The sequence below is a fragment of the Gossypium hirsutum genome, chromosome D01, assembly GCF_007990345.1.
Source record: "Gossypium hirsutum isolate 1008001.06 chromosome D01, Gossypium_hirsutum_v2.1, whole genome shotgun sequence".
NCBI lineage: Eukaryota > Viridiplantae > Streptophyta > Magnoliopsida > Malvales > Malvaceae > Gossypium > Gossypium hirsutum.
Genome location: NC_053437.1, coordinates 13852889 through 13880745, shown reverse-complemented (window position 1 = coordinate 13880745; position 27857 = coordinate 13852889). Strand labels below are relative to the sequence as shown.

Here is a 27857-nt window from a genome sequence, read left to right as displayed (position 1 = left end):
GGACCTCGTTTCTGTAAATTGAGTCCGTAAATATTTTTATTAAATATTTACAAAGTTATTGTAGACGCAAATTGAATTTTGGATTAACAATTTTACCGATTAATGGATCTAAAGGGATTTAAGTGACAATTTAGCCAAAAATTAAGTGAGTTGGATGGTTAGTGCTATGTTTAAAGTTAAAATATGTTAATATTATAATTAAAATTTTAAATTATATGTTACAATTTAAACAAACAAAAGTGGACACCATTATTATTTCTTTCTTCTTCAAGTGTGGGTGCCAAAGAGAATTAGGAAGCCATGGTTAACCTTCAACCATTCGGTCAAGCTTCCAAGCTTTGCATGGGTATGTTATTCTAGTCTATTTTTTGTAATTTTTATGTTTTTGATATCGTTGTAGCTTAATTTAGATAGTCCGGGTACTAAATCGTAAAACTGTTAAAGTTTTGAAATGTTGCCATTTTATGGTTTTTGATGTTTTTGCTATTAAATAGCTTGGTTATAAGCTTAGATTTGATTATGGACTAAATTGTAAAGTAAATTTTGTTAATTTTGAACTTAGGAACTAAAATGAAAATATTTTGAAATTAACATGAAATTTTTGTAATTTTTAAATTTAGAGGGCTATACAGGGATGAAATTGAAAGTGTATTGAAAAATGAAGCTTAAAATTTAAAGATGTAGTTATTTCAGTTTTATGGACTAAGTTGAATAAAATATAAAAGTTTAGGAAAAAATTGTAAAATGAAATTAATAAATCGTATGCATGTATTTGAGTGTTGTAAAGTATTTGAATTGATAAATTAAACTTAATTATCATATAGATCAAGGATTGAACCAATCAAAACATAGCTACAGAAAAAAGGAAAAATTGTAAAATAGTCCTCGGTGTCGTATTTGTTGCTGGTTTGGTTAGGTAAGTTTGTATGGTCTTACTTTATTAATTCTTGATATGTTGTATTATTTTGTTTTATTATTAGTTAGAAATGTTATATACATAAAGTATTAGCATCAAATATTTAATCATAAAAATATGAAATATATGATAAATGTTGGGGATCGACTCAATTAAGCAACGAACAAGTAAAAAATAGCGGAAGAAATTGAGAAATTGAACACACAAATTTATCATTATAGTAAAATTATCTTTTTCCGTGGTTTTTTATCCTCTTTGGAGGGGTTTTTCTACGTTAAATTTGTGTGATCAATTTCTCAATTTCTTCCGCTATTTTTACTTGTTTGTTGCTTAATCGGGTTGATCTCCAACAAGTGGTATCAGAGTTAGTCCAATTTTCGTAGACCAGCATGTTCAGAGATGGCAGTAACAATGTTTGACATTGAGAAGTTCAATGGTGTCACAAATTTCAATATGTGGTAAGTTCAAATAATGACAATTTTAGTTCAGACCGGCCTGAAAAATGTCGTTATCAGGAAAAAGCCTAAGAATCTAGATCAGATAGAATGGGAAAAGTTTGATGAAAATGCCCTGTCTGCAATCCAGTTGTGCCTTGTGAATATGGTATTGCAGAAGGTATTGATGGAAAAAACCTCATCTGTCTTGTGTAAAAAGTTAGAAACTCTTTATGCGACTAAGTCTTTAGCTAACCATTTAGTGTTGAAACAATGTCTATTTACGTTCCACATGAACAAATGTGAGTTTCTTAGAGATCACATTAGTCAATTTATTACTCTTTTAATTGATTTAAAGAATGTTGAGGTTAAGATTGATGATTAAGATCAGACTATGTTATTATTGTACTCTTTACCCTTATCATACAAGTCTTTTAATGAAACCCTGATTTATGATAGAGATAAACTCTCGTTTGAGGATGTGAAGTGTCATTTGTTGCAACACCCCTAACCTTTCTCCTTTACCAAATTAAGATTACAAGGTGCTACCAAGCAAAACAAAACATTTAACTTCAATTAAAAACAATTAATCAAATAAATTACAACATATACCAACGAATACTAATAAAAAAATTATTGTAATTGCAATAATTAGCATTTAAAGATATGTAGTTACAAACAACATATACTGCAAAATAAAATTATTGCCTTAATTTGAGAATGTTTAAAATTAAATATCATTAAATTGATTACATTAAATAAAATATTCTAAGCTTTGACCCTTCCAATTACACCAACTTTTATTCTCCTATAAATATCTCGGCTTCCTGAAACACAAAATATCAGTTTACTAAACAAAGTTTTGCACCAAAGAATTGCAAGGGAATAGTTTATAATCTTTTAATTTTTCTTTCATATTAGTTCTTTGTAATTTTAGAAATAATTGCTGGTAACTTTTTGTGTATTCAATTTTTCTTTTAATTATTCCGTTTATGGAATTTAAATATTTACAAATTATTATAATACCCAACTAATTTTAATTTATTCTACATTATTCAAAAGTTTTGCAATTTTAATCTCTTTATAATATGTCCATGAGACATGTCATCTGACCGTTTGAAAAGTAGAAGGATTTGGGTAAAAATATAGGTCAAAAAATGAGTTTGGGCAAAAAAAAGGCCTATTTTCTAAATGGGCCGAGCCTTAAGTAAGATTTTTTTGCCCTAACTCGGCTCGAAATTGCAAAAAAAGATGTAGTTTTGCTACTATTTTTCACTGTTTTGCTGTCATTTCACTATTATATTGCCACTATTTTGTTGTTATTATTTGGATATTGTATAACTTTTGTTTTATTGTTAATTTTGCTACTATTTTAGAGGCATTTGCTTGTTAAACTGCACCTATCTTAGTGTTATTTAAATATAAGGAATTTTTTAAATTTATTTTCAATTTGTTGGGAAACATTTATTTTAATATTTTTAGTGTTTTTGAAGTATTATATATTTTAATTTTTTATATAAAAATTAATTTTAAAAAATTAATACGGTCGAATCGGACCTAAGTTTTAACATTTTTTATTCGGGTCGGATTTGAGCAAAAATTTAAACCCATTTTTCAAGCTGAGTTGGGTCGGGCCTATCAATCGAGCTTAAAATTTTATTAGGGCCCGACTCGTGTACAACTCTAATTCTAATGCAAGATTACTTATAATTTTATTTTCTTAATATATGAAACAATTCAATGCTCTTGAAAATATATATTGAATATATATACACACACAATCCTAGTTACATCGAAAGAATGTTGGTCATTTTTTAGTGTCTCTGGTTTGCCCAAAATCTCTGCTGCTGGCAGTTGAAATTGTTAACAACAGCACAGGTTGTAGCCTCTGTTGATAATTTATTGTATGTTTGGGATTATGCCAAATGTGTGTTTGAGGCTATACACATTCGAGAGACGGCAGAGATGTTGAGTGTGCATTTGTAGGCCAAGCCATCGCATGATATGTTGAAATTTACACCATGTTTGGTATATCCAATACACCCCTACTCGGTGAGCCCCACTTAATCCCCCTCTAATACTTTGTTTGGTTCAGTGTATTGCTATTACGGGTCTAATACATTACTGATTTAATCCCCAAAATCCACCGTTTTCTAATCCCTTCTTTGAGCTCAGATTAGGCGCTGCTTCAGTTTTGGTCCCTGTTTTACCCTCCCGATTCACGCTTCTGTTTTACCCAAAATCCACGTTCTGTTTCTTCCTTCTACCTTTCTTCTCCACTCTCCTCACCGTCTTCTCCTCTAACATCCAGTGTGTTCTACTCCTCTAACATCCTCTGGCGTACCATTTGTGGGTGTGTTCTTCTTATCGAGATTTTTTTTCCCTTTTAGTGTGTTTTCATAGTTCTTTATTTGGTCTGTGAATGAAAAGGATGAAAATTTCTGGGTTTTTGATGCTTGGTAATTTAGGAAGCCTTTATTATAAACTTTTTGAGATATTTTTTTCTATTTATTTGAAGTTCAATGTTTTGGATATTGGAACATATATTGTTTTTTCATCTAACTTTCTCAAATCCCAAACAAAAGACCCCTGGAAAAAAAAAGGGTTCTTTTTAGATTTTGAAATAAAGGCAGAAAAATGGTGAACTGGGAGCTAAACAGTTGCTGCAATAATGGCCAAGTTACCTTTCTGGTTACAATTGGTGTCTTCACTGTTGTCATTCTTGTTGTAAGCTTCTTTCTTGAATTTTTTTTCTCTTGTTTATAACGAAGATCATCTTTTTCTCTGCTATGCTTTTGGTTGTTGTAAGGAAACAATATAAACACGGTAAAAACAATGGGGTAATTTTGGTAAGAGCTCCTTGGTTATGTTTGTTTGAAGGATGATATATCTACGGTTTAGTTGACTAAGCCATGATTGTTAGTTTTAGTTTAAAATTTAATAAGTTTCTTGTTTTGGAGAAACCATCGAATTGATGGTAATTTGAATTATGAAATAGATTAACAGTTTAAATAGTTTCTTGGTTTGCACGTTGAAGGAAATTGGGTTCTTTTCTGGGAGCATTTGTGATTTACTTTTGTAATACTTGTTGTAAATCTGTTCATAAGGAACTCATAAATGCTATGGCATTTACAACAATTTTCATAAGTTGTTCATAAGGATGAGGATGCCAAGGTTTTAGGAGTTTTCTAGGAGGATTCACTGCAGTTGACTTTCTGTTAAAAGATACAGCATTCTTTGGAATTTGAACTGGTTGCCTCTGTTTGCTTAAATAGATTGACCTAATGTTTCCCCCTGATTGTTGTAGCTATGGAGAACAGTGCTGTTGCTGCCTTTTAAGCTCATTACAGTATTCTTGCATGAAGCAAGTCATGCAATTGCCTGCAAACTTACCTGTGGTCATGTAAGAAAGCCCTTTCCTTTATCACATGTCATATGAAGGGTTTAAACATGTCTTTAATGTGACCATTAGATTTTGGCTGCATAATTTTTCTACTAACCCATCTTGCTGGTTTTAGTCTTTGGATTATGGTCTGCTCAATTATCAATGTTCCTTTTACTTAATGATGTAAGTAGAAGGGATCAAGGTTCATGCAGATGAAGGTGGAGTGACACAGACAAGAGGCGGTATATATGGATTTGAGGAATGTGGGTGGTGAGCCATTTGCACATGCTGTTCTCTTGTTGAACAGCAATGGCATGGATGTGTTTTACAAAGGGAATTCATTGACGTATAAGATTATTGGTGGTGTTTTTGACTTTTACTTCTTTTCTGGCCCTACTCCCCTTGACGTTGTTGATCAGTACACCTCTTTTATCGGCAGGCCTGCTCCCATGCCTTATTGGTCTCTAGGTATGCTTTTCATTTTCTCACTTGCATTGCATTAGGTTTAATGTTTTCCTATTTTGTTTTAAGTATTTGTTTATGTTCTTCACTGTGGAAATTGTGTTGGGTTTAATAGAAAAAAAGTCTCAAGCCAAATCTAGTGGAATTGACTCAAAAACAATCTTTTATGATACGATTAATATTCCCTTTTTGTATATGGAAAAAGGTTAGATTTTGATGATAAATGTTGCATTAAATAAGCCATATGCTGCATAATGTTGAATCATTATAGGGCAATATGTCGGTGTAAGACAACACCACAGATTTAAATGTGATAAGGATGGACGATTAGGAGATGTAGGGAAACCTGGGCCACTTGATTTATATCTTGTTGGCCAATGTAGACTCCTGATATGATCCATTAATCAATCAGCTTAAGATGAAGATATTTTGTTCCCATTTCAATATGGTTAGGTGGATTGGTCCCATATCACATTTTACTTTATTTTCTTTGTTTAAAGTCCCCATCAATATGTGTCTAATAATTATGCAGAACCAACTTTCTAGATCTAAGAAATCTTTTTTCTTTAATCAATGATGAAATGACTTTAGGCATTTTAGGTCTTTAATTGTTAGATAAATAATTTAGTAAAAGCCCCCATGAGGCACTGTGTTTTTTTCTCATATTTTACCAGTTTTCTCCTATATATATATCTATATTTCATCTTGACTATGTGAGTTAGATAGAAACCAAATGGGCACTATGACATCTTATCATAATGCTTTGGGCAATTAATTATTAGGCCCTGACTTGATGCTAACCTTAGGTGCACCCTCAAGTAGTGTGTCTGGTGTCCACACATGGTCAATTTATGGTCCCTAGCCTATGGGGTATGTAAAGTGAACTTTTGTGTGCTACCTTCATGTTATAGCACCTTTTGTGTCGGTAGTTGCCAATGCAAAGTAGTCTTGTAGTTTTTATTCGGGAACTAATCAGCCTTACACGCTTAAAGACATGCGAGGAGGGCACTTGTATTAGGTCATTAACTCAACTTCAACAGAGGGCAAGGATGCTTCTACATCAACATTGATTGAATGAAATCCATGTAATATTTGTAATTTTTCTCAGGGTCATTCATTTTCGGATATAGTTAGTGATGTGAATATGATTGTGACTAATATGCTATCTAGCATTTTGTAAAGTTTGGGTGGGCTAGAAAATTGGAAAACATATTAGTTGGTAGCTGGAAGGTTGAAATGATCTGACCGGCATTTTGTACAATGCATTTCTAATGAGAAAATTTTGTTGACATGATTGCTCTATCTCCTTGACTGAAACACCTAAAGCTGAAGCAGTTTGAATTAAGTAATTAGCAGTATTTGTGAAAATTTGGGTGATCAAGTTCAACATTGCTTAAAGGTCATAATGCTTGGCACTGGTTAAATGTATAAATTATATATCATTATTAAATTATATTTAATATTAATATTTTAAATTATATAAATTCATATAAGAAAATTTATTATCAAGAATTTTATGAAATTATATATCATTATTAAATTATATTTAATATTAATTATTTTAAATTATATAAATTCATAGAAGAAAATTTATTATCAAGAATTTTATGAAATTATATATTATTATTAAATTATATTTAATAATAATTATTTTAAATTATACAAATTCATATAAGAAAATTTATTAGGTATAATTATTTTAAATTTTATTAAATCATATATTTTAATTAAAATATATTTAATATTAATTATTTCAAATTATATTTTATAGTATCATATATTATGATTTTAGTAAATTCATATAAGAATATTGATTATTAAGAATTTTATTAAGTTATATATTTTAATTATAATATATTTAATATATTTAATAATAATTATGTTTAAATATGATTAAATTATTTATTATTGATAATAATAATCTTATTAAAATTTAAATAACAATAACAATAATCATTTACCAAAATAAATTTATACTAAGGGTATTCTAGTCATTTTAGTTTTTTTCCATTATACTATTACACTTCTATTCCATTCAACCAAACACAAGATTACTATTACGCCTCTATTCCATTACATTTAACCAAACAGTTGATTTGCTATTACACCTCTAATCCAATACAGCGAACCAAACGTGCCCTTAATGTCGACGCCTTGTTTTTTGTCTTCAAACTTGACTAGTTTCAGGGGCGTAGTCGTAGCTAGGTGCTGCTAGGGGCCTAACCATCTTAAAATGGAAAGTTTTTTATTTAGGTCATTTAAAATTTTTATTAAAAAAAGTAAAATTATGTTTTGTCCTCTAAAAATGATAAAAATTTGATTCAATCATTTAAAAATTATAAAGGTGTGGGCTATTAAAATAGTAAAATTATATTTCTACTATTATAAAAATTATAATTTAATTTGGACCTGATTATTTTTTTAACTTTGCCCCTGACTAGTTTAGTTGCACTTATTCGAGACGCGGATGGCTGTTTCATTCGAACTTTTACACATATTTCTCTGCCGTTGGAGCCACAAGTTGCGGAGGCTATGTCCATCCGCGAGGTTTTGTCTTGGCCTGATTTTATACTATTATTATTTGTTGGGGCTTCAATTCCAACATTTGTGTTTCTAGTGGACGCGTCGAATTGCAAATAAGGTGCTGGGTAATTTTGTCTACTGCATGTAGTTCTTATTTTGTTTCTTGTCCTCCAAGAGTCTTAAGTTAGGGTGTACAAGATAAACGTGTTGGCTCGGATTATAAATTAATGATGTTTTAGTTTTAAAAAAATAAAAATAAAAACAAAAGAAAACTAAAATAATGTGAAATAATATTATTTAATAGATAATTTTAATATATTTATTTATTCACATGGTGGATTGGATATTTGATGTACCCTACCCATTGTAAGACAGGGTTTGGGTTTGGGTTTGGGTTCGGTGCATCCAATTCCAACATTCAGCAATTTGCCTTTCTATTAAAACTGAAATAGAAAAACCTCCCGAACCACAACACATCATCTTCGTCTTCGATCCCTACCTTTTCATCAATTCACTCCCAAAATCCAAGGTGAGCTCTCTTTTCTCCTCACATTTTCTCCATTTTCTTTCTCTTCTTCTTATTCACTCCTATATCTTTTTCTTGATATATTTTCTTCTGCTACTCAAACACATGTTACTAGGTTTTTGCGTTATGCCTTTTCTCTTACAACATTCTTTTCTCTCCTTCTGATTTCGGTTTTTTATTTGAATATAACATTTGGGTTTCTTTCTTTTCCTTTTGCAGGAAAACAATAAACTTTTTTTTTTTGCTTTGCTTTGCTTTAATTCATCTAGGTATTAAGTGATTGTTTTGAAGGGATTTGAAAATATGAGTGGTGCTCCAAAGAGATCTCATGAAGAAGGTGGTGCTCAATCTTCTTCTGCCCCCAAATACCCTCATGAGGATACTGCTAATTATCCTAAAATGCCTTCGTCTTCTGTACCCACTGAGTACCATCATCCTGCCCCTTATGACATGGGGCAAGATGCTAGAATGCCTAGGATTCCTAGAACCGAGCTTCGTGATTCAGGTAGAAGGTCACCTCTACAGCACTCCATATATAGAATGCCTTCGTCTATTGCTTTGAATGATTCACATATGGATTCTCATCAGGGTTGTTCTGAGAGTAGGATGGAGTTGCGGGAGGCCAAGGACAACCGAGAGGTTAGGGTTGAGAGTCGAGAACAGAGAGTGGAACCAAGGGAGTTCTATGCTGAGGCTGCAAAGAGGGAGTATCAAAGTGGGAAAGGTGAAAAGGATGGTAGATTTGAGAGTAGGGGGGATGAGAGTAAAGAATTGAAACATGATAGAGAGAATTATAGTGGTCCGAAGGGTGATTTGAAGGTGGAAAAGGATCTCTATGGTGGGGCTAGTATTCATTCGAGTTGGAAGGATCCAAGGGATTACCTTAGAGGAAAAAGGTATTCAGAGCCCCCAGGTGGAAACATAGATCCATGGCATATCCAACGTGCTAATTCACAAGGAACAGTTGAAGTTGTAAAGGAAGGTCCTGCTACTGAAGAAAGAGATTATGCTGAAGGTCACGAGGCTGTTGGTGAGAACAAGTTTGATTCAAAAGGTGATGATAGGTTTAAAGACAAGGATAGAAAAAGAAGAGATGGGAAACACCGGGATTGGGGAGATAGAGATAAGGAAAGAAGTGATCGTAGGAACAACACACATGTTGGTAATAGTAGCGGAGAGGTAAAAGAATCTGCAAGAGAGGAGAGAGAAGCAGAGAGATGGGAAAGAGAAAGGAAGGATTTGAAGGAAAAAGAAAGGCCAAAAGAGAGGGAGAAGGATCATATCAAGAGAGAGCCACTGAATGGAGCAGAGAAAGAAGGATTAAACAATGAGAAGGAATTAGGAGATGGATCTGTTAGAATACAAGAGCAGGAAAATCAGGCATCTGAGCAGAAAAAACAAAAAGAGTTGGATAGCTGGAAAAATGTTGATAGAGAAGCTAGAGATAGGAGAAGAGAAAGAGATGGTGACACAGAAGGAGACAGACCTGAGAAGCGCAGCAAGTGCTCTGACAAAGAATCTGATGATGGGTGTGCAGATGGTGAAGGGGCTACGGAAAGGGAAAAGGAAGGTTTTAATTCTGGAGTCCAGCAGCGTAAAAGGATGCTTCGTCCAAGAGGCAGCCCTCAAGTGGCAAGCCGTGAGCCTTCTTTTAGACCCCGACCTCAAGACAACGAAGGGTGTGTCTTCCTATTTTGTAGTGTTTGTTTTAATATTTACCTTACTGCAGCTTACATGTTATATGAAATTATCTCTTTAAAATCTCCATGCATTCTAGCCTTTGTAATATGCATTCCCTCTCTCTAATACTTTCCTTTTGCCTGCAACTCCTTCAATATGCAGCCACTTTCTATATAATCCTTGTTCCAGCCTTCTGATTGGCATTGGTTTTACCATTGTTTGCAAATTAATTGGGTTTCCTATTTGTATTGGCTATTTTCAGAGATGTTTTGAAAGTATTTAGAAGTATTCGTGATGCTATTGGTCTTATTGTTAAAAAATAATGTTGCTGATATTTGTTCTAAGGCATCGTACTTTCTCAGTTTCTATGCAATGTAATTGATGCCTAACTAATTACAATTTTTTTTTTTGTTCTGAGGGTATTTCCTGTCTTTCAGTCATTACACAAAGTGAAATTCATATAAATTAGCTATTATACAAGTTCTTTTTAAGTGAGTTTAAAAGTTCTATTGGTTGAAGCTTTGGTAGCTACATTTTCATTTTCAACAAGTTTTACTTTGGTATTTTGCCCTTGTTATTCTAATAATAGTTTTTTTTTTACATTGCAGATCTCAGGGTGAGATGTGGTTTAGTGCATTCTGGATTTCAACATTTTAGCTGCAATTTTGTTTTCATATTTGATTGAAGGGGACATTATGATCTGGTGAAGTGAAGTTAGACTGATCTGAAAGAACCTATCCTAGTTGCAAAGCTTCTCTCGGCCTGTGCTTAACATGTGGACATTTACATTTTGTATGTTTGAAGTGTCATTTATGGTGGTAGTTTAGGCTTGACCTTGCACGTTGATTTGGTAGATGAAGACTGGAACTGATGAAATTTTCTCTATATTTGATTTGCAGGCTGTATTAGGATGTATATTAGGTCGTTCCACAGTAATTCACTCAAGCCTTTAACTTAGAAGGGACAAGGCTAGTGAATAGTTAAATCAGTGATATCAAGATAGATGATTATTTCTATAGTCAAGTTTCTAAATACTAAAGGTTATAATTACTTTTAGGATTCATGGATGCTTAGAAGGAAGTTGGGTGAGTTAGAGATGACGGAAGCTCCAATGTATTAGAGCCTCATGAGTGGAGGGAATTGTGTTACAGTTGTTATAAGCGTTGTCTTGTTTATAACATGGTTACCTAAGTAGGTCTTGTGAGTGATGAATAATTATTGTCGCTTCTTCTTTTTCCTACCTATTATATGTTGCTTGTTCAGTGCAACTGTGAAGTGGGTTGTTTGTGGTCATTGATTGAACTGAAAGGTTTTAGGCATTTCACTGGGGGTTACATTCTCTTTGTAATCTACTAATGTTTTTTGTGTTTCAGGTAAACCTGAAGTGTCTACTGTTGTTTATAAAGTTGGTGAATGCATGCAAGAGCTGATTAAGTTGTGGGAAGAATATGAAGCTTCTCAAGCTGATAAAAATGGTGAAAGCTCTCAAAATGGCCCTACTCTTGAAATTCAAATCCCTGCTGAGCATGTTACTGCCACAAATCGTCAGGTAAGACCCAAGAGATATTTTTTCTTTCTTTTGAGGATTTTGATCTTTTACTTGTGCAATTTGCAAAAGCTGAAAACTTTTATTAATCGTGATATTTTCTCATTGTTTTGATTGCTTTTTTTTTTTTTTTTACCTTGAGAGATCCTTATAATGCGAACTTGATGGTCTTGAAATTGGATGAAAGTTGTCAAAGACATTATCTGTTTTTTTTTTGAAAAAAATAAAAAATAAATAAGTGCATTCTGTGCAGGTCAGGGGTGGCCAGCTATGGGGGACTGATATATACACAGATGACTCTGACCTTGTTGCTGGTATGTTGTAATGGCAACATGAAATCTGTACTAACCTTTTGTTGGCATGTAGATCATAGAACTGTTATCCTTTAACACATTTTCTGCATTGATGTTGTGATGATTCTTTATAGTTCTTATGCATACTGGTTACTGCCGTCCAACTGCTTCTCCACCTCCACCAGCTATCCAAGAGCTACGTGCTACTATCCGTGTGCTGCCACCACAAGATTGTAAGTCCAAATTCAGCTGTATTTTATTTTTCCAATAATTACCGTAACATATGCCTCAGCAGCTTAACTCCATTAACATTAAGCATTGTCACTAAAAATAAAGCACCATATGTGCTCTACTTTGTGCATCAATGCCTGGGTTTCAAAAAGCGGCGCAATAGCGGTATAGTGGCCGTTATTTCGTGGTAGTGCCGCCTACCACCACCACTAATCTCTTCAATCGCGGTGTGAAAATATTTCACACTATTATTGACCAATAGTGGCTGCAAAAAAGCAGGATAGCAAGGAAAAACAGGGTGCTATTTGTGCTAACTTGCCATACCTTAGGAGAAAAATGAAAACTACAGAGAAAGAGAGAGTGAAAACCACTGGAAATAGTTTTTAAAACTAATAAACGAACATTCACTCATCAGTTCACACAGCACAGGGTTTTTTTTCTTATTTTCGTAACATGTCAGGTATGGGTGAGAATGGGTTGAAGACAAAAATAGATGAGGGTTGTGTTTTATAAGAGTTAGTTCTTGAGAAGAGAGTTGAGAGCAGAAAGTTCAGATTTTTTTACTAAACTCTAAGACAGTAGATAGAGAGAGATGAGAAGGGACGAAAATTAAAGCAGAGGCCAAAGAGTAGAGAAAGAAATGGGTTTCATAAATTAAATTAGTTTGATAGTTTATATTTGAATTGTTCTGTTCTTATTTTGGAAAGAGGAAAGTCATTAATATTATTTCACACGAGAGAATAATAAATGTTATATACTAAACTTTAATTTAATTATAACGGTCCAAATGAACGAAGCTTGTTCGAGAAGCATCTAAAGTTGTTTTGTTTTATTATTTATTTAAATAATAATTAAAATGGCATCTAGTTTATTATAAACTAATATTAATTTATGATAGTAAAAGTTAAAAGAAAGTTAAATATTTCATAATTTACTATTCTTAAAATTAAAAATCTTAAACTTAGAACCATTCTTAAAATTAAAAACTAAATATTTTAATTAGATTTTAACTTTTAATAACTAAAGAAGTATTATAATATATACTTAAAATTATAAATTTATTTTGATGTTATGAATATGGGGCACTTCTAACATGAGCTTCACTGAAAAAAGCTTATGAAAAGCTTTTACCAAAATATCTTACGATATTGGTAAATCCTTAGAAATATTGGTAAAGCCAATATTGGTAAATCGTTAGAAATATTAGTAAAAGCTTTTTCTAAGCCATTTTTAGTGGAGCTCATGCTAGAATTTCCCATGAATATTTAATAGTTTGCTATAATACTTTATAGAGTACAAATTTTACTTTATTTTTGTACATAAAAATTATAAATTGCAATAAAATGCTTTAAAAATTATTTAAAATAAGATTATATGATTAGACTTATAATAGCTATATTATAAAAATAAATTGTGCGAAACAAAAAAAAATTCACGACCGTGATGACTGCAATGTCTGCAATAACCCCCGTTACATCCACAATCACGATAAATGCGATGCTACCGAAAATGCAACCACAACCGCATTTTAAAACCCTGCTTGTTAAGGAAACATTTAAAGATAGATAAGCATTTAAAATTGATTAAAAAGTAGTGAAGTTTATTACGTAATAATTACGTTTTCTATTAGCTCAACCCAAAATAATGAGATGGACCAAAGTTGACTTGAGCTGAACCATTGTCATGGTTTGATTTTATTTTTTGGTTTCTTTGGTGGTTTTGTTTGATTAGCTCTTTGATATTCTTTATCTCAGGTACTCTATTTATTTCTATTATTTGTTGGAATTATGTTTTTATGCAACATTCTGACATTATAGGACCGATATTTGCTAGGCTACACCTCTAAACTTAGGAACAATGTTCGTTCCCGTGCTTGGGGAGCTGGAATCAGTTGTAGTTATCGTGTTGAACGATGCTGCATTGTTAAGGTTACAAGTTTCTGGTCTTTTTTCCCTTTATTCCATTAGTTTTTAATAAGGTTGTGGAAAGCTGATATTTAAAATAAATTATTATAATATCTTTTGTTTCTTAAATATTGTGTTTTCTTGCTATATTTTATTTCAGAAAGGAGGCGGAACCATTGATTTGGAGCCATGCCTTACACATTCATCAACAGTGGAGCCCACCCTTGCTCCAGTTGCTGTAGAACGGACAATTACTACTAGGGCAGCAGCTTCTGTATTTCCTGCCTCCTTTGTTCATCTAATTTTTTGAAGTTCTACTTTTAGTTCATCTTGTGTTTTCTAAAGGAGCTGTTGTTTTAAATTGTTGTTTGTATTGCTTTATGTGACATGCAATGCTTTTGCCTTGGTAGACTATTATATCTCATATCTTTTGGCATCAATAGCTTGTAACCCTGGTCAGAATTGGGAAATAGGTTTACAACTGTTTGGAAACATGACCATTTACAATGTCATACAGTTCGAACCAAGCATGTGTATTCATGCGAGTCTTTTTTAGTCAGGAATAAATTATTGTGCAGAATGCAGGGTGTTGCAAAAAAACTGTATGCTACAAGTATGAGGCAAAGGCGGAATCATTTGCCCCATAAGTTGGATATGTTGCCTTTTTCTTCTTAAGTTTGGTATTGGTTTACATGGTATCTGCGTATTATTCTGACAGCAGTTTGTTAAGAGTAATGATTCATATATAGTTAAGAAATGCAAAGCTTCATACTTTGTGTTCTTGAAATCTTTCTTTTATTGCTATTAGTATCATCTAATATGTTATTTTTCTGTTTATTAAATAGAAATAAGCTCACGTAATGCTTTTCACTTCTCAGAATGCCTTACGACAGCAAAGATTTGTACGGGAAGTTACTATACAGTACAACCTATGCAATGAGCCTTGGTACCTTCAAGACTTATTTATGATTTCCTGTTTTGAGTTTTTCAAATTTGCATTTTGATTATAGATATATGGAGATTTTTAATGCACAAATTCCATCATATTTTAGAATTGAAATTTTAGATTTAAATTTAAGATTCTTAATTTTCTGTAGTTGTACAAGTTACTGATTCTTCCAGAAACCTTGTGTAGGATTTGAACATTATATTTCAGTATGTTTGGTAATGAGGTGACAAATTATTTTAAGTTAATCTGCAGATTCAGTTATGATCTTCTAGAAGCCTCTGAATTTATTTTACATTGCCTTTTTATTTAGGGAGTTAGGTTAGCTAGGTTGAGTTCTACACCACCTAGATTTTATTTTGTTTTGGGGAACATTACAAAATAATTTCATACACTTAATTTTTGGCATATGGTGTTAATGAAAAAGAAAAATAAGGAATAAAATATATGTTTTAAATATTTTTCACATCTACTAATGCTATGTTATCCCACTCCATCAGTTCTATGTACCATCTTATCTTAGTTGGTAAAGAGATGCAAAGTGTTAAACCACATGGCATTTTTCATCCAGCTAAGGGCTTTAATTGGATATAAATAACTGTTAAGGAGCTCAATTTATTGCAGTAAAAAGAATAGGCACTTTGATGATATATTTAATTAATTAGTCATTTACAGAACTATTTGAAAAGGATGGATCAATAGTACTTAGAAATAGAGTTTCAAAAAAGTGTTCAGCATTTTTCAGACATTTTGATTTCAAGTTTCTGCTTTTATGCTTGGAAAGCCAATTTTTAGCTTTTACAGAAGCTCAATGGCTCTTCTTTTTCTTTCCCTCCTGTAGGATCCAACCCCATCTTTGTGTTAGTTGAGCTTTTTGATGTACAGACTCTAGAAGCTGGGCCAAACTAGAAAATGTTCTTGTCACATTAGTATCATGTAATCATTTTAAGATCATATGATATGATACACGAAGGAAAGAGTTGAGAATATAGAGTGAAACAATTTTGCTTTCTCTCTTTATTTTTCTTTAAGTATTCGCGTCCAATGCATCTGCGGACATAAGCATAGAGATATGACCCTCCAAGACTCTCCCAATGCATGGAAAAACTTGGACATGCCTATGTCCAAGACATACCATTATCCGGCACTCTCACACAAATCTGAGTAAATAGGTGTGAAGTGACATTGAATAGAGATGAAAAAAAGAAAAGAAAAGATGAAGGTGGGAGTAAATCAAGAATTAAAGAAACGATGGTGCAATAGGGGGTGGTCAGAACTATAATCTTAATTCTTTTTCTTTTTTTTTTCAATACTTAAGTCTAGTACTAGTTCAGCAGTTGAAATATTAATAAAAGAAATTCTTAATGGTGCAAAAAAGTATATCCATTCTGATTTGTTGGATTTCAGTATCCGGTTTTTTGTATCTATCTCTGTTACAGAACCTGAAGTTTTAAGGACATTGAGTATGGAATGTCATAATTGTCTTTTGTTTAATTGCTTGTTATGCTGAACCTTAACTTTCGTTCTTCCATGAATGTTGTTGCCAATTCCACAGGATTAAGTATAGTATCAGTATAGTTGCTGACAAGGGTCTGAAGAAACCCCTTTATACATCTGCTCGTTTGAAGAAGGGTGAAGTTCTGTACTTGGAGACACATTCGTGCAGGTATTATTATTTGTATAAACTGTCGTTTATGCAACAAGATTGACGGCTGCATTACTTATTTTGGCTTTTCTTCTTCCCTTTTTAATTTATTAATTACATTTTCTAATTGCTGCTAGCTTAATTTCTTAAATCTAATTTGATTTAACTAGTATATAACATTGACAAGAAGCATGGAAAGAACCTAATATCATATCAAGTCTCTCTCGTGGTTAGTGATGAAGTTAATTTATCCACTTGTGGGCCTGTTATGAGCTACTCGGATTCTAACAATTAGTTGAGCTTGAGCTTGGTGCTGCTTGGCTGATTATTTTCTTTGCTCATTTATATTCGTGAGCAAAGCTCTCTGAGCAGTTATTGAATAAACACTCACTCTGTTAGCTTGTAAATATTTGATGGGATGTTTATGCATTCAAACTGATAATTCAAATATTGAAATATTACAAATGTAATTGAATATCACCTAAGAACATTCCAATTAAAAAGTAGTCTTAAAATATCAGATAGGTTACAAGCTTTGGATGCTATCTGACTGTTGAATGGAAGGGTAACAAAGTTGAGAGCAAGATGTTCTACCTCCACTTACTCTTTTCTCTTGGCCCTGCCTTTACCTTTGCTTGGTATGGCATAGACACAAGTTTCTTAAGTTCTTTCTACTACTAATACTATTCAACGACTGATTTTTGATGAAAAAGGCTGACTAGTGGTTTTGCCAAGTTGGATTAGTTGCTTCTCTTCTCGTCCCCTTTCCTTATTTCTACCAGTGCTTGATATTCTGCATTAAAATTTTCAGTGATTTGCCAAAAACCATTTTTGATGTTGCGTATCTGCTAATATTTTTTATTTTTGTTCCTCAATTACCATACACTATTACTTGGATTGTTTGCAAATTATTTAAGTTCAAAATAACCAAATTAACCAAACAATTTAAATGCTTTATCAGTTATTCGTTTGATTGATTCTGAAAACAGTTCAATTCTTTCAGGAATTGTCTCACATTATTATGAAAATCCCGTGGACAAACTGAGTTAATGAACTGATGGATTATAATATTAATTGGTTTTCTCAGTGATTTGATCATTATAGCTAAATTGTTCTGGTTTAAGAGTTTTCTAACCTATTTGGAAGAGCTGAGCGCCTACAAACTCATAATAGTTGATGTGCTAACTATGGGCATTTTCTTTTCCTTTTTTTTTCTTAAATATTTTAAATTACTGTGAAGGTATGAGCTATGTTTTACTGGAGAGAAAATGGTGAAAGCTACAGTAGCGTCTCAAGCACATGAAGCAGATACAGAGAAGTCTCAAAATCACCACTCACATTCCTCAAATGGTGAAAAGAACGACTCTGAGAACACCCTGATAGATGTTTTCAGATGGTCTCGGTGTAAGAAGCCCCTTTCCCAGAAAGTCATGCGTTCAATTGGAATTCCCTTGCCACTCGAGCACGTAGAGGTACCTCCCGTTTCAGAATTTACTTCCTTGGCAACTCATGTTTCTTTGCAGCATTTCCCGTTTTAGCATCTTCCATTGTAAATTATCCTTTGAGATAATACCATAAAGCCAATAGGAATAAAATGCTCGAATTTGCAGTAGAAGCACATGATAATATGATAGAATAAGCTCGGAAGACCATCAGTACGTTTTAAATGACGGATATTGAAAGCTTAGGCAACTCCCAGATCACATATTCTTAGTTCTCCTACATCAGATAGTGTTAAGGCATAAATAATCTGTTTATTCTCCTTTTCAGTCTGCCAGATTGGTCCATCAAATGTAAGTAAAGGCATGAAAATTTAGTGACGGAGATTGTTGTGATGAAACAGGTATTGGTGGAGAATGTTGACTGGGAAGATGTGCAGTGGTCGCAAACAGGGGTTTGGATAGCTGGAAAAGAGTACACACTTGCTCGAGTGCATTTTCTATCTCCAAATTAGCTGTTATTTTTCGAGTTTGGTATCTTCACATGCACAGACCCTTTGTCATGTTCTTATGGAGGAGTAAAAAGTCAGTGTTATGAAATAATATATTTTGAAGTGTTGAATACTACATACTAGTGTTTTAGTGTTTACTACAATTTAGTGAAACCCAAGTTACTCTTTTGGGGTACCCATCAATAGATATTAATTTGTTGTCATCCATAATTAGTCTAAATTAATGCATATAAATAATGTCAGATTGTCTAATGCACGCACGACAGAATCTATATCCCATTGCTTCATGTGTTTTTGAAAAAAGAATTATTTCGTTTATTTTTATTTTGGACTTGGCCACCAATTTTTTCAAAAATTTATTTTATTTTTTGCATAAAGATCAATTTTATTCCAAAAGAATTGGGTCCATACCGAAACGTAAGTTTGACCAGAAACTTGGTCAAAGCCGATTGTAAAAAAGGTGAAATTAAGATGGGTCTGATATAAATTATCTAAAAAAAATTGAAATCAATAATTTAATACATTTTAATTCATTAATATCGATGCATCTTTATTAAGCCAATTAATGTTGAAATTAATGTCAAATTTTTAGCCCTCTCCCCTCTATAAACAAATTTTGTACTGAACTTAAGACTTGATTTTCTCTATAAACAAGCTTGGCGTTAATTTAAAACTTCATTTTCTCTAAATTTTCACTCAAATCATTTGCCACTTCAACAAATTATTTAGGAAGAAACTATTTTAAAAATTAAAATTAGGTATTGATGTGTTAAGAGTTAGATTTTTTTTGGACTCATGGTATGGGTACCATACATATTTGCCCAAATTTGATGTTTCAATTTTTGCTTAAACCAATCAATGTTTGTAAATGACACTTATTTAGGCTCATCTATAAATTTTTTTATTATATATTGAGTAATTATATATATTATTCAGATAAGTATAGACATATTTTACTACCCTTAATTTTTCCTTCCGTTAAAATTTCAAACATAAATATCTTATTACATATTTTTATGTAATATACCCATAGTTTAATGGCCTTATCTTTGTCTAATTTCAAATTTTTTGAGCCGAAGTCTCTCATATTTGAACCAGGATTGTTTAAACTAATCGGTCAGATTGGTTCAATCAAAGGTAAAAAATTGGTGACTTGTGAACTGGTAAAAATCTGTTAATTCGGGTTAAAAAGTAGTTGAACGAGTGGTTGAAGCAATTTTTATAGTTTTTTAAAATAATTTATGTGTTTTAAATCATCTGGACTAATCGAACTAAAAATCGATAGTCTACTGATTTGGTTTCAAAAACATTGATTTGAATTGGGATAATGTAGCCCTTAGAGCCTTGTTCACTTTTTTAATAGGATAAGTGATGCGTGCAGCTATTGGTTTGCTTTCCTTTTGACATGCTGGTTTGGGTTTCTTATGATGTTGGGGGATCAGCAAATGCAACTATAACTTCTTGTGGGTCAGTCAGCAGGAGGTTGAAAAGGATGTACGGACGGACCCATCCTTGATTCAGATACCATTAGTTTAAACTACCACACAGATGCTAGAATTCAACTAAAGATGGCTATCCTATTACTATATTTCAAATCTAAAGGTGGGGTAGTGGGTTTGCTTTATTCCCCCCTAATTTAGGCAATAGAATTATTATATTATGAAAAGAAGGGGATTAAGACACTTAATCAACATATACTAATGTCACAAAGAAACAGGCTGGAAGGTCTGTTTTATATTTGATTCCTCACTTAGACATCAACTTGGAATGTCAAAAGGAGTAATCCTCATTCCTTTTTATACTTGAGTCCTTGCCTTTCCTTTGCTTCACCCCAAATTACTATCTGTTCCATCTTTCTCATCCATATCTGCTTTAGTGGCCATTGTCGGGAGATGAAGTTTGGCAAGGAATTTGCTTCTCAAATGGTGCCTGAATGGCAGGCAGCTTACATGGATTACGCTTGTTTGAAGATCCTTTTGAAGCAAATCCAACATTGGAAGCAAAAGACCACCCAACCTGATACTCCACCTCCTCTTCCACGAGCCTTAACTCTTTATAGCAGGGATTTAAATTGCGGTCGCGGTCGCGTTTTCGGTTACATTGCGTTTATCGCGGTTGCAGACATAACGGATGCTATTGCGGTCATTGCGGGTATCGCGGTCGTGAATTTAACACTACTTATTATGTATTGTGGGTATAGCGGGTTTCGGCAGTAGCGGTTTCGGACGGCGCCGCTACCGCTATATAACGGCCGCTATTTCGGTAACGGACCGCTATTTAAATCCCTGCTTTATAGAGCATTTAGTGGTTTAATATAGAGACAAAATCAACGTCTAAACTCTTTCAATGGTGAAGACACTGAAAACCAACCCATTCTTGTGAATTTTGCAATGGAAGAAAAGGGTCTGGCAAGTATGAGACAACCTTTCTAATGGCTGCAGAAGAAGGAGAGGAATGTGAGCAGCAATTCTTTAGAAGGATTGATAATGAGTTGAATAAAGTTGACAAGTTTTATAGGTCTAAAGTGAAAGAAGTGATGGATGAAGCTCATACATTGAGCAAACAAACGGATGCTTTCATTGCTTTTAGAATAAAAGTTGATAAAGTAGCTGCAAAATTTGATCATATTCATCCATCTCCTAGTAAGCAAATTTGCTATAAAAATTTTCACAATCTGTTCGAATTTTTTTTTTGTTTTTTGGATAATTGAAAGAAATCTTTACACTATGTGCAGGAATGGTTGCTATGAATGTATTTAATGGCGAAGCGCAATCGAATGATTTGATCGAAGATAATGAGAACTACATTAGTGTTGGAACTAAGAAATCAGAATGTGAAACTTTGACAGAAACTTAAGCAACAAGCTTAAATATCTTGCTGATCAAATAAGAAAATCGGCTTGAGTTTTGTGAACAAAAGAATTGCTTAATTGAAACCAAGAATGAAGAAGTTTGAAAGATTTCATTACAATGAATAAAGGCACAAATCCCTTACATATATACCAAGCATTTCAGCTGGTCAAAAGATGTGAAATTACATAAACATGTACCTAACTCCACTAAGTTGCATAGAAAATTGATAAACATAACTTGTACACTTGGTAAAATTGATTTATCAATCCATCAACACCTAATTACATCTTGTATACTAACAACTTAGTTCATATTTAACTAAGTAACAAAACATTCATTTCAAGTAACAAAACGTAAGCATGATCTTCAGCAGCAACTTGCATGGCTTGGGCAACTTGGTCTACTTCATGTTTTGCATGTAAGCCAACTTCAACACTTTTCCTTGGCTTGCATGCTGCAAACTCCCAATTTGGCTCTCAAATCATTGAATCTTAACACACAAAGAGGCTTTGTCAAGATATCAACAAGCTGATCTTCAGAACTACAATGAATCAGTTTAACTTTTTGAGATTGTTCCATTTCCCTAACAAAATGAAACTTGACCTTAAAATGTTTTGTCTTCCCATGAAACACTGAATTCTTTGCAATTGCAACAGCAGATTGGTTGTCACATTTAATCTTTGTTGCTTCCTTTTGGTGTAAATTCAGGTCAGCCATGATCTTTCTTAACCAAATTGCTTGGTTAACAGCTCTAGCAGCTGCTACATACTTTGCCTTAGCTGTTGATTGGGCAACAAAAGTTTACTTTTTTTAGCTCCAACAAAAAATGGCTAAACCAAGGGTAAACAGATACTCCGAGGTGCTTTTCATGTCGTTAATTGATCCAGCCCAGTCACTATCAGAAAAACTAAGCAGTTTCATGCTATCAACCTTGGTAAATCTCATCCCAAAGCTTTGAGTGCCTTTAATGTACCTTAGAACTCTCTTTGCAGCTTGAAAATGGTTTACATTGTAGCAATGCATGAACCTGGATAGGAGACTAACAACATACATTATGTCTGGTCTTGTGGCTATCAAATACAACAGGCATCCCACTAAGCTTCTATAGGTTGTCTCAGACACCTTCTCGAAATCACCATGGCTTGATAATTTTTCTCCAACAGCAACTGGAGTGCTAGTTGCCTTGCAATTTTGCATAGAGAACTTGTTCAGAATCTTCAAGGCAAATGCCTTTTGACTCAAGAAAATTCATTGCTGAGTCTAGGACACTTCCATGCCAAGAAAGTAGGACATTTCTCCCAAATATGACATTTCAAACGTACTTTGCATTTTTCTTTTAAAGTCAGTCAGCATAGCCTTGTTTTCTCCTGTCACCAGCAGGTCATCCACATACAAGGAGATAATGAGCTGTGTTTCATCACTTTCCTTCTTCACATACACTACACAAAAACAAGCTCTTAGGGGCACTTTTAGCGGCGTTTGGACAAAAAAACCAGTAAAAATTGAGCATTAGCGGCGCTTTATGGAAATCGACACTAAAGATTGAGCATTAGCGGCGTTTTTCTGAAAAACGTCACAAAAAACCTAAGCACAACGGCGTCGTTTTCTGACATTTCGGGGCTTTATCGGCGTTTTTAAAAAAGCGTCGCTAATGCTCAGGGCTTTTGGCGGCATTTTTGAAAAAGCGCCGCTAATGATAGGGGCTTTAGCGGCATTTTTGAAAGAGCGCCACTAATGCTAGGGGCTTTAGCAGCGTTTTTGAAAAAGCGTCGCTAATTATAGGGGCTTTAGCGGCATTTTTGTAAAAGCGTCGCTAATGCTAGGGGCTTTAGCGGCATTTCTAAAAAAGCACTGTTAATGCTCAGATTTAGCGACGTATTTGAAAAAGCGCCGCGAAAAGCATTTTATCTTAATTGGTTTATTTATATTAATTATTTAAATATTCAATTTATTTCTAACTGAATATTTAAAATCTTCAAAAAAAATAATGACACGTAGAAATAATTTGAAATAAAACACATGGAAAAATTAAAATACTATTATTTAAAATAATTTTAAAGTTTTTTGGGTACATGATTACTGATTGTTTTTTAATTTATTTATTAAAAAATTTCTTATATAATCGTAAAAGAGATAGTATTAATTTTAAAATATTGAATTAATTATCACTATAGTTTAGGTTTTTGGTTTAAGGTATATGATTAATTTAAGATTTAAGGCCGGTTTAGGAGTTACTATTTTAAGGTTTAGAGAGTATGGATTTAGGGATTATGATTTAAGGGTTGGGATTTAAGATTTAGGCATTAGGAGTTTAGGGGTTAGACATTATGGGGTTAAGAGTTAGGGGTTTAGGGTTTAAGGATTTAGGGGTTGAGTTAGGGTTTTGGGTTTTGATTAATTAGTTTTTTTAATTTATATTTTAAATATGTTGTTATATAATTGTAAAAGAGATAGTATTAATTTTAAAATATTGAATTAATTATGATTATAGTTTAGGGTTTATGGTTTAAGGTATATGGTGTAGGGTTTAAAGTTTAAGAGTTACTATTTTAAAGTTTATGGATTATGGGTTTAGGGATTACGGTTTATGGTTTATTGTTTAAGAGTTGGGATTTAAGGTTTAGGGGTTAAGGTTTATGTTTTATGATTCAGGGTTTAGGGGTTTAAGATTTAAATTAATTATTATTTTTTTAATTTATATATTAAATAATTTCTTATATAATTGTAAAAGATATAATATTAATTTTAATATATTAAAATTATGATTATAATTTAAATTATTTAAGAGATAATAGATAAACTTTATATATATTAAATGGTTTAGAATTTAAGGTTTAGTTGATATTTGTTAAATGATGAAATTTTATTAAAATATATGGTATTTATTTTGAGAATACTTAGTTTTTTTTATAAAAATCCAATTTATAAAAAATATTAATAATAAATATTTTATAAAATCACATAATTAATAATTTTTAGTAGCCAAATAAAATATTTTTAGCAGAGTAAAATGATATTATTTTGTTCAAAATGTGGCAAAAATCATTTTACTTTAAAAAAAAATGGCACTGTTTTCCCCAAATTTTCCCGCCTGAAATCTCCAAAAGGATCTCCGCTACTAAAGCAGATAAGGTTTTTGGAATTCCTTTTGTGCTTTCTCTTTGTCAAAAAAGACTTATGTTCTGTTCGGTATTTGCGGGGAAAAACCACAAAATATTTCCAAACTACTAAAGCAGATAAAGTTTTTTTTTTTTTGAGACAACGATGAACAACGGCGGCGCTGAAGCAGCCGTGGCTCCAGTGGGAGGGCCACAACCGCTGGAGTGGAAATTCTCGCAGGTGTTCGGAGAGCGAACTGCCGGAGAGGAAATACATGATGGTACAATATTTGGATTTATTCGATTCGGTTTCTCTTAGAGCTATTCATTATTGATTTTAGAGTTTCATTTTTTTAATCCAAATAGCTACAAGTTTTATTATTTAGCCGTTTTTTCCTCATTGTTATTTATTTTCTCGATTGTTTATATTGGTAATACGTGACTTCAATTTGATATAACATTCGGCTGGATTGCATTATAATGTTAGGATCTAGGTCTAGCTTCACAACTGTTTCAAAGTGTGATATGAAACAACGGTGTGTAAGTTGTGGTTTATCAATTTGTTCCTGTTTTATAATTATTGCTTGAGTTTCTGCTGAGGTGTTTTTTTTTTTGTTCATTGAGTTTCAGCTGAGGTTAGTTGTTATTGACTAAATGATTGAATTAGTTAATCAATATAATGTTATTTCATATATGCTTGGCCGTTGTTTTCCATAAGTTGTTCTAATTACTAGGGTCTTGGAGTTTGGTGCACAAAAAAAGAAAGGGAAAAAAAGGTATTTAACAAGCCTTTGGTGGTAAGTGACTGAGTTTGCTTGCATGATTGATGCACTTGACTTTAGGTTGTGATTTCTGGACTAACATGGTCATTGTCAAAGTATACTAGCGTTTATTGCATCATGTCTCTCATTTCGGAGGAGTTGTAGAAAATGGAAAAAGGTCCAAGTGAACTAATCAAATTGTCCGACTTAGAATCTTTCCATGCAAGTGACTAGGTCCATGAATTACTATCGTTTTTGTCCTGTGGGAAACATATAGTTTCTTTGTGTGAAGCATTTTCAGCTGCGCTGTTATTAAGTTTGCTCTTTATGACACCTTCCTTTCATCGTTCACAATGCTAGGAGGGATTAAATTGATATTTGGTGATATAATTCTCCCTGATGCTCTTTGCTTGGTGATTCTGCTTGTGTGAAGTAAACAGTTACAGGTATGATGTACTTGGTACTTGCTTGTCCTGCATTTCTGATTCCTCTGCTCGCTTCATTACATGGCGCTTTTTTTTTTTCAGTTAATATCATCTCCGCTATTGAATTTAATAGAACTGGAGATCACCTTGCTACCAGAGATCGAGGAGGTCGGGTGGTTTTGTTTGAAAGGACAGACACTCAAGATGTATGTTGCTGACTGTTTCCTTCTTTTCTTTTATATTTCTGAAGCTGTGTTGTTTGTTTCACTCACTGTGTTGCTCCAGTGTTCAGATGGTATGTATGTGCATTATCTTTGATTTTTTCACACAATATCAATTTTGGTTCATTATATATCACTAAAAATATGTCGTTGGTATTAATGTATTAGATCCTAGTCCATCGTCAAGCATTTATGCTATACCCATTCATATGGCTCTGAAGAACACTGTTTCTATGTTGTGGATTTCATTAATGTCCTTATTTTGAAGGCTATTTCATGCAAGGTACGTACATGGATATGTGGTAAGCCCATAAGATGATGTATGACCGCATAAGAATTTAGCCTTGGTCTCAAATCATAAATTGGATGAGTAGCTATTGTAATGTTCTTATGTCAATATGGGCAAATAGCTAATTGCTTCTTAGTATTTTGATTTGTTACTATACATATTAGGAATAATAAACAATCAACCCTTTGATATGATACAACAGTTATTATAGTAGTACTTAACAAAAATTTGGTTCTCATTCTTCACTTAACAAGTCCAGTGGCACATACACATGTAAACTAGGAAATTGAAACAAGAAAGAAACGCAAAGCCAAAGCACATTGATACTCTTGAATGATAGTTATAAATGAGTAATATGCCTGACTTGGCACTTATAAAACTCACATGCTTGAAGGATAGAACAGAAATTGCTGTTAGAATTGGATTGTCAGCTTTTGCAAGATTCAGTAAAAAAAATTCATTTGGACACCTGGAAGAATTCAGTGGTTTCATTGCTGTAATCTCTCTTATTCAATATCTAATTCATTTTCATGGTTGAGATAGCTAAGTTGTCAATTTCCTCGAGTATTAATTTTTGCATTCATGTTATTTCCCATTCATATTTAACTTGTCAATATCAATTTTTGTTTTAATGCACTATAATTATTTTCCCAATTCTGCAGGTTACATGAAGATTGGATAACCAGGAATGTAGCAGATGTAGTTTGCATGTTTGCACGGCAAGTAGATGAATTGATTCAATCTCTATCATCGGCAAAAGATATACTTTCCCCCTTCATATAACTTTTATGATCTTTCAACTATTTATCTATGTTTTTATATGGGATGATGAATATATCACATGCTTCAGAAAAGATAAACGCGGTGAAAAATATCGATTCACTATAAAATTTGTCGAAACTATTTTTTTTGTAAGTTTGAAAATGGGTATTGATTTTAAAAATAGAAATGGGAGTCGCCACCGATCTTTAATTAAGTTGTGATCGGTTCACCATTAAAATGATTTTGGTCTACGAATTTGAGAAAACAAGTTCGGGAGTCGTTTACGCACGAGAAATGGTTAGCACCCTCGTGACGCCTAAAATTGGTATCGAATCAATTGTTTAATGTCTTAGTATCGAGAATTTAAAATAAATTTAGAATACGATTATTTGAAAAGAAAATTAATAATCGAATTGGAAAATAATACTTACCCACTTTAAAGAAATGAATTGTCACATTCAGTGAGTTAAAGTGCAATGATTCAATCTTCGAAGTTAGATTCGTCTTTTTTAAATTTTTAAAAAAAATTCATACATTTTGAGAAGGATATTTGGTTATTTAGATCATTCGAGAAATCAAAATTTAGTAAGTTAGGGTTTAATTTTTTTAAAATTTTTAAACACCAAATATTACCTTTATTTTAAAAATGAGATAATAAAATGTCACATTCAGTAAGTTAGGATTTAACATTTTAACGCCAAACCCTTTTTTGAATTTTGAAATGAAACGATTATAATATTTTAATGGAATGCAATTCTCGCAAAAAGAACATGATTGGATAACAATACATATGACGTAAAAGAAAAAATACAATCTACGTTTAAACTAAAAACAATTAAGTGTTATGCAAATACCAACATTGAATTTAACCACATCATACAAACTTAAATACTAATAAATATGCGACCAATAAATTCAATAAAATAAAAAGTGTTTAAACGACTAAATGTTTATGTTTAAAACTACGTAAAAGAAAAAGGTTCAAAGTTAATACCACGTTTTCGTAT

General features: G+C 32.7%; 2 protein-coding genes across 10 annotated transcripts; both read left to right on the top strand.

The window, feature by feature from the left end:
- The first annotated feature begins 8074 nt into the window (after positions 1–8074).
- Positions 8075–18645, top strand: LOC107921994 (uncharacterized). Of its 2 annotated transcripts, XM_016851802.2 has the most exons (13): positions 8075–8249; positions 8466–8751; positions 8835–9925; positions 10535–10542; positions 11300–11475; positions 11726–11786; positions 11900–11998; positions 13830–13924; positions 14061–14174; positions 14779–14846; positions 16402–16512; positions 17732–17963; positions 18335–18645. In XM_016851802.2, exons 2-13 carry the CDS (start codon positions 8575–8577, stop codon positions 18443–18445), a joined length of 2343 nt encoding a protein of 780 aa, XP_016707291.1. In that variant the 5' UTR covers positions 8075–8249; positions 8466–8574; the 3' UTR covers positions 18446–18645. The 2 variants fall into 2 exon arrangements, with proteins under 2 accessions (XP_016707291.1, XP_016707290.1); XM_016851801.2 differs by having other exon boundaries at positions 8466–9925.
- Positions 18646–24343: 5698 nt separating this feature from the next.
- On the top strand, positions 24344–27003 carry LOC107921370 (serine/threonine protein phosphatase 2A 55 kDa regulatory subunit B beta isoform). Of its 8 annotated transcripts, none has more exons than XR_005909335.1 (5): positions 24344–24673; positions 25514–25599; positions 25712–25873; positions 25968–26082; positions 26751–27003. XR_005909335.1 is itself a non-coding variant. In XM_041087097.1 (3 exons), exons 1-3 carry the CDS (start codon positions 24559–24561, stop codon positions 26757–26759), a joined length of 228 nt encoding a protein of 75 aa, XP_040943031.1. In that variant the 5' UTR covers positions 24366–24558; the 3' UTR covers positions 26760–27003. The 8 variants fall into 8 exon arrangements, 2 of the variants coding, with proteins under 2 accessions (XP_040943031.1, XP_040943030.1); XR_005909334.1 differs by having other exon boundaries at positions 24366–24673; positions 25712–25784; XR_005909332.1 differs by having other exon boundaries at positions 24366–24673; positions 25681–25784.
- The last annotated feature ends 854 nt before the right edge of the window (positions 27004–27857 follow it).